The sequence below is a fragment of the Vigna radiata genome, chromosome 8, assembly GCF_000741045.1.
Source record: "Vigna radiata var. radiata cultivar VC1973A chromosome 8, Vradiata_ver6, whole genome shotgun sequence".
NCBI classification, from domain to species: domain Eukaryota; kingdom Viridiplantae; phylum Streptophyta; class Magnoliopsida; order Fabales; family Fabaceae; genus Vigna; species Vigna radiata.
This window is the reverse complement of record NC_028358.1, coordinates 35709848-35716657: the sequence shown is the minus strand read 5'-3', so window position 1 is coordinate 35716657 and position 6810 is coordinate 35709848. Positions and strand designations below refer to the sequence as shown.

The 6810-nt window shown below is 32.1% G+C and overlaps 1 protein-coding gene across 1 annotated transcript; it reads right to left on the bottom strand.

Moving 5' to 3' along the window:
• LOC106771014 lies at window positions 1-4609 on the bottom strand. Its single transcript, XM_014656893.2, has 4 exons — window positions 4068-4609; window positions 1620-2843; window positions 1472-1542; window positions 1-385 (listed from the first exon to the last, which is right to left on the bottom strand). Exons 1-4 carry the CDS (start codon window positions 4515-4517, stop codon window positions 88-90), a joined length of 2043 nt encoding a protein of 680 aa, XP_014512379.1. The 5' UTR covers window positions 4518-4609; the 3' UTR covers window positions 1-87.
• Window positions 4610-6810: the final 2201 nt, after the last annotated feature.

The following is a 6810-nucleotide window of genomic DNA, read 5'->3' as shown; positions in this document are numbered from 1 at the left end:
TGAAGAGCTAAATAAATAAATAATTCATTTACATGTACAAGGGCCAAAGGTGGATTGCATCTATCACCTCCAATACTTTACAAACATTCAATTTTTCCGTCGTTTGATGGACTGACCATTGTTTTTAAACCGACAAGACTTCCCGACAGTTTTCTTCATAGTCTTCCATAATTTTAGTTTTTTCTGATGCCTCTTATCTCTATATATTTCGCGCCTATTTAACCACTTGGAATAATTTTTCCCTGTCTTACACTCAAGGAAATCTGCAAGTTCATCGTAATCGGATAACTTTTTGGGGTCTCCTAATATGCAATTAAGAAACATTTCCCCATTGCAGGTTTTCTTTGTTCCATTATCGTCGTTACAGGAGTTGAAGGAATTCGTTCTGAAAAACAAAGGATGACTCAGAAAAATCACAAAAGAGGAATAGTATTAAAATTGAAAGGACAACTTATTCACACAAAACATGTCTACTCCATCACAAAAAATTTGAGGAAATATAAGATATTTGTCACTTCATTTCAGTGGAGCTTTGAATCCATTGCATAATCATCATTTTTTAGATCAGAGAAAAAGTTTATGGAAAGCTAAGGGAAGGTTGTCATGTTCATCAGAGACAACTGTATAAGCAAAGAATGAAGGATCCTAACCCAAAGCGAACCCAAGACATTTCACTGGAGCTAGCCCTCATCACTTGATTGAATATTGTTTTTTACAATATTTGGGTGGAAAAAAATGCATGAATAAAATAACACAATAATAATTCATGCAATCTAAATATCACAAGTGGAACCACAGTTAAATTAAACTAAATGGAATCCCTCAAACCATTAATACACTAAGTCCCTCAAGATCTAAATATTCTCCAAAATTCCAACATAAAAGAATATGCAGTATAATTTAATCAAATAAAGAGTAATCTTTCAAGTTTTTAAAGAGGTCATAACTAGGACAGAACACAACTGCTCTTTAACAAAAAAGAACAAAATTAGTGGACCTCTAACTATACCCTACAGAGTGTTATTTCCTTGGGCATAAGGATGAATTGAACTTAAGATCGCTACTCAAGCATCCATTAAGCAAGCCTCAAATTACATTCTTGAATAGAGAAATTGAGAATATGTGGCTGAAAAAGACAACACCATGTAAAGCCTAGAAAAATATAGATATTGATAGAATATTTACCCTATTTATCATCATTATATTATGTCTAAGGTTATCCTATGATTATATTGTGTTTAGGATTATCCTATTTATCATTACTATATTGTGTCTAGAATTATCCTATTTATGATGATTATATTATGTCTAAGGTTACATTATTTATTATGATTATATAGTGTCTAGAGTTATCCTAATTATCATGTATTCTTGTATCAGTTTATTCTTATAAATAAAAGATTACGAGAGAGATATATCAAGCCCTCTAAAGTTATTTTAGAGTTTCAATCTCAAGTGATACAATACGTACCTCAAATTATATGATTGAATTCTCCGAAACTCTGCTACAACTTCATAGACAGATGGGTTATCTCTTGCACCCTGCAAAATTTACCAATAATTTAGAATAAAATATAAACTAAATTCAAGTTCATGAGAACCAAAGACACACAATTCACCTTTCCACCCTTATGACATGAAATTTTGGACAAGCAAGGTTGTAATGACAGACCCTTCAATGATCCCAAAGCAAGTAAATCCCCCTCTTCAAAAACAAATAGATGCATCAATGCCATAAGTACGGATATACACCCCTTTGCCAACAATTCAAGTCCATTGTTAAAACTTAAAGATAGTAAGCCTGTGAAATGCACGAGCATTGCCTCAGAGACTTTGTAATTTGATTTCTGAACTTTCATCTCAGCATACAAGAAACTTTGAATTGGTAAACAGATCTTAAACTGTCGAAAATAGTCAAAGATGCTGATCAAGAAATCATATTTCCCATGCACAGTGGCACTTTTCATGGTTTTCAAACAATCTGAATCACCACTATTACGTAGATACTTAACTGCTTGGTGCAATGAAACACTCATCAGCTTCAATATGGATGCAAGAAGACTTATATCTTGTGCACTAGTGCTTTCCTTTATAGTGTATGCTCCAGTGGCCTCTTGAGAGAAGGCTTGATGGATTAGCCAATTTAAGATTGAGGTACTCCCTTCCCTTAATGAATCATCAAATAGGTACTGTCTCTCCTTCACAAATGCAATATACTCAGTCAAAAGATCCGTTTTTGTCTTGGAAAACAATTTGCATTGATAAGAATCCCATGAATCATCTAATTTTGATAAGACTTTATTTAATCTGTTTCTGGTGCCATGCTGGATATAAGATTCAAATTTTAGCTGACCTCTGTCAAGAAAGTGTGAGTTGGAGCATTTTGATTCAACATGAAAGCCATCTATTTGCAAACTAGACACGTGTGTAGAGTACAAGATAACAGACTTTTGCAGTGCTATAAGCTGGAAATTGGCTAAAAGCTCGGAAGATAAGCCAGAACCAATGGCTTCAGAAACCATTGAAATTATGTGTGCCTGGAACATCTTTGGTGCAGAGAGCACAACAGGGTCATGCAACAACACAATGGAGGGCCCAATACTAAGTTCAGGAAATCTGAAATCCTTATCACAATGTAAAAATAATCTAACTGTGAAATCTTCAACTGCTTTCTCATCAGAAACTGACAGGATGAAATGAGAAGATAACACCTCGAGGACAATGGCAATATCACCTTGGTTGAAATGACACACGAAAAGCTTTTCATGGATAGAAGATACTGAATCCACCATCATAAGATACCTTCTCAATGGCTGGTGTCTTAAAAGTTCATCTGCAAATACCTGAGATAACATGTTCAAGTTTAGATTAATAGAACTCTAGTAAGAATGTATACAAATTTCTGTGGCAGATGTTTAAAATGCACAACGGTAGATTGTTGCCTGGTGACCTGAAAGTTACAAGTTCAAATCCTGGAACAATCTCCCTGACAACAATAGGTGGGAGTCTAAAGCACGGGACAAACAAAACTTTTTGTAACAATCATTAATAATTTAATACAACTACCACATAGACTTTTGGTCTCATATAAACTGGAACTAAAAACTTAAATTAGCTGATGAAACAAAAGCTATTTTCCATTTAGTGATTTCCCTTTTATTTCCAGAAAGCAGATGATTTCACCATTAAACTGAAAGCAGAATCCCATTGCCACATTACAGCTTTCCATCTTGGTTGCACGTAGGCAGCAGATTGGAAATGTGGGGACAAAAATAAATGGTTTATGTGGAATCCAAAGTGAAAAACACATACATGCAAGAAATGAGAATGATGGAAACAATTGCATTACATGAGAGAAAATGAAACAAAGTTTTCTTGGGCTCCAAGCTGACTTGGTCATGTCAGAGGCAAGATAATAATGGTTATTTGACAAACTCGAATCAACTAAAAATTATTCAGATTAAAAAGGAAAAGGAAAATATCATAAGAAACCAAAAAAGGAAAACTTTACATGAAGAAGCTTCGGAAAAAAAGTGTTTAGCACACAGTCTAACATTGTTAGATCCACACAAAAAAATAAATAAAAACTTTACGTAGCCTCTGAAAAAAATGTTTATCACATCCACTTAATATTCTATACTAAGGTTCTGTTTAGATAAAAATCTTCATAAAAAAAAAACTAAGATCAACAGCTTTTTATAGACAGCTTTCTCAGCTAAAATAACCAAAAGCTTGGAAGATATTATTGGAGGGAATGTATAGTTGGGTTCCGGTTGCACTTGTAAGTGAAGCTGTCAATTCTAATAACGAAATAAGTACAACTCATTCTACCTTCTTGTTTTTTTTTTTCCCTACAGTAAGTACTTAAGAAGAAGTATTTTCAAACAGGTTCCAAATCTACAAGAAAATGATAACAGAATTATAGATTTAAAACTAAATAAACAAAAGCAACACCCAGTTAGGAACCAAATCAGAATCATATAAGCTAACCTTAACCCGATAATTGGAGCATGTAGCTGCAGAACACACGTATATTACAATATTAATTATGTCAACACGAAACCCACCTCAAGCAGCGCGAGCAGAAACGGACGACAATAATCATCAAGGTCCAAGTCCACGTCGGTGAGGAAGTTGCTAAAGCGCACGCCGCCGCAATGTTCGGTGACATGGACAGAGAGAAAGGAATTGAGAATGCGAAGAAGATAGCGGCACTTGAGAAGGAAAAACTTCTTACAGGAGTGCGGGAGCGTCAGGAGAAGAAGACAGCAGCGCAGAATGAGAGAAAATTCTTCAACAATTGGCCACAGCTCCGATTGCGGAAGCGCAAGGAACCGATGGTGAAGGTCATGGCGGTGGCACAAAGGAAGAGCCGAGAAGAATCGGTTGAAGATGGACTGGAGTTGGTCGAAGAGGTTTTCGCAGACGCCGCGATAGTCTTTGCCTGCGAAAATTGGATCTGGAACGGTGGCGTTGGAGAGTCTTTGGTACAGTTCAACGTATTTTCCATCGTCCATTAGGGTTCCATACCATCAGATCTGTCTGTGACTGAAGGCGGGAAAGAGAAGATTCAACACAACACAAGTTTTTGAATTTCACAGACTCAATATTCTTTAGTACATATACATTCAAATTCGTATTACAATCCAAACTATTCATTTCTAGTTTTTTTTTTAAATTAAATTATTTTTATCATTTAATTTAATATTTTTTGAAAACATTTACTCTTAAATTGAAAAGATCATTAAATTCACATATTTTTTTTAACTCGAGAACTAATTCATTGACTAAAATTAAGTTCGATACAGAACAAGAAAATAGGAAATTTGAGTAAAAAAAAGAAGAGTATACTCAAGAATCCTTAGATCTAAAAGAATTTTAAATTCCATCTTTGATTTTATTTTATGTTGTTTTTTTAATCTCTTAATCTGTGTAGTGTTATCTTTTCATCAACGTGAGAACCTAGATAAATAGAATTTCAATTAGAAACCATTCATTTGTTAAAATCTTTATATCTCTGTAAGAATTTTAGTACCTTGTTTTTTCTACAAAATTTTACTCTTTCTTCTTTTTTTTCAAGATCTCGACAATGAGTTTTTTGATTGGCAAGGATGATTAAGTGGTTCTTGAAATTATCGGATAACCTAATTGTAAATATCTACCAAAGATTTTCAATATAAAATTTTAGCTAATTGTGTAATAAGCTTAGAATGCACAAACCTATTAAATTCTTAATGTTGATTATTATTAGTTTATAATTAGATCAAATTTATTTATGGTATTTTGTTATTATTGTTATGGGAAAGTAACTTTTTTTAATATAAACTTGTTAAAGTGAAATATGAATTGATGTTGTAGTGTAAGATGATATTATAAACTTGTTAGAAATTATTGAATTGATAGTGTATTTTGGATAGATTTTGAAAGATTTTTTAGGTATTGCATATTGTTTTTTCTTGTTTTGCATGTCCTTTCAAATGATACATTTTTTTAATCTGTGAAAATTAAACAAAGACAAAACTCGTAGGTATAATTCTTGTTCAAACAAAATGTTTATTGCTTGAGTGAAAATCAAGATGAAACCATTCTCCTTATAAGAAATTTTTTTCCTTAAGTAATAACCTTTTTGTTTAAGTTTCGGAAATAGGGTTGAAAATCTTCACGTAACATTTTTTCTCACCTTTTTTTCGAGTTAAATTAGGTAATTCTAATAATTTTAATTAAAGTATTTATATTGAGGCTCTAAAGTGTGTAAGTGTGTTTATAAAAACACATCTCAAATGAATGATAACTTCAATCAAGGATCACCTATCTTTTCACCTTTTATATGTTTCAATATGAGTTTGTAATTAATTAGGACCCATTTCTTATTAAATAACTCTCATCAATAATCTTGACTAGGAGCAATATTTAGAGGTCTTTAATGTTGGAGACCTCATTCGGTCTTCTATCTGCATGACTGTGTAGTTAGTTAATAAACAATACTTATTTATCTTGGTTAGATGATGCATGGTGGTGCTGACCACAACCTATTAAGATCGGTCGCCCCTCTTTAGTGGTCTCATCCGATTGGTTCGGTAACCATACAATCAAGCAAATCATAATTCGCTAACCAATAATTTGAGTGTTTAAGGGACAAAAACCTTATTGGAAAATAAGTTTTATTATATAAAAACTTGAATTTTGGTTGACAATTGTTATAGTTACATAATTAAATAGAAAAAAGTATTATTTAATAAATTATGTGAAATACAAAGTTTATATTGTAATTAATAACAAGTTGTTAATCACTAAACGAGATTTTTGTGATATAAATAGTATAAACGTGATATTTGATATGTTTCAATATATTGTAATGGATTGTAAATATTAAATTAAAAGACTTGTTGAGATATGTATATTTTAATAATGGTATATTAAGTCAAATCAACAAACACATTATGTTGTAAAAAGTTGATGCACTTTCATACATTAACATGAATATGTGAGTCACTAATACTCTAACTGAAAATGTAAACGTCACCGACTCATTCAAGGCCATCAAACGAATCCATACAAAAGTATGATAGATTATTGAACTTTCAAAAGAGCTTAACAAAAATATATTATTGAACTTTCAAAAGAGCTTAACAAATACTTAAGTCTTGTTTGAGTTTAATACTTAATTATCAATGTTTACTCAATTGATTGAAAGTGTTTGACATGGATTGATATTATTAATTATTATGATTACTAATGTAACATTTGTATTATATTTTTAAATTTAATAAAAATATTAGTTGACCACTTGATTGAGGTATGTAAAAGGAC

Excerpts from the sequence above, each read along its gene's own strand:
- LOC106771014 (XM_014656893.2), bottom strand. The coding sequence starts at position 4,517 with ATGGACGATGGAAAATACGTTGAACTGTACCAAAGACTCTCCAACGCC. Across the intron at positions 2,844-4,067 it reads TTCTGCTCGCGCTGCTTGAG|GTATTTGCAGATGAACTTTT; the intron begins GTGGGTTTCGTG and ends ATGTTATCTCAG. Across the intron at positions 1,543-1,619 it reads CATGTCATAAGGGTGGAAAG|GGTGCAAGAGATAACCCATC; the intron begins GTGAATTGTGTG and ends TAAATTTTGCAG.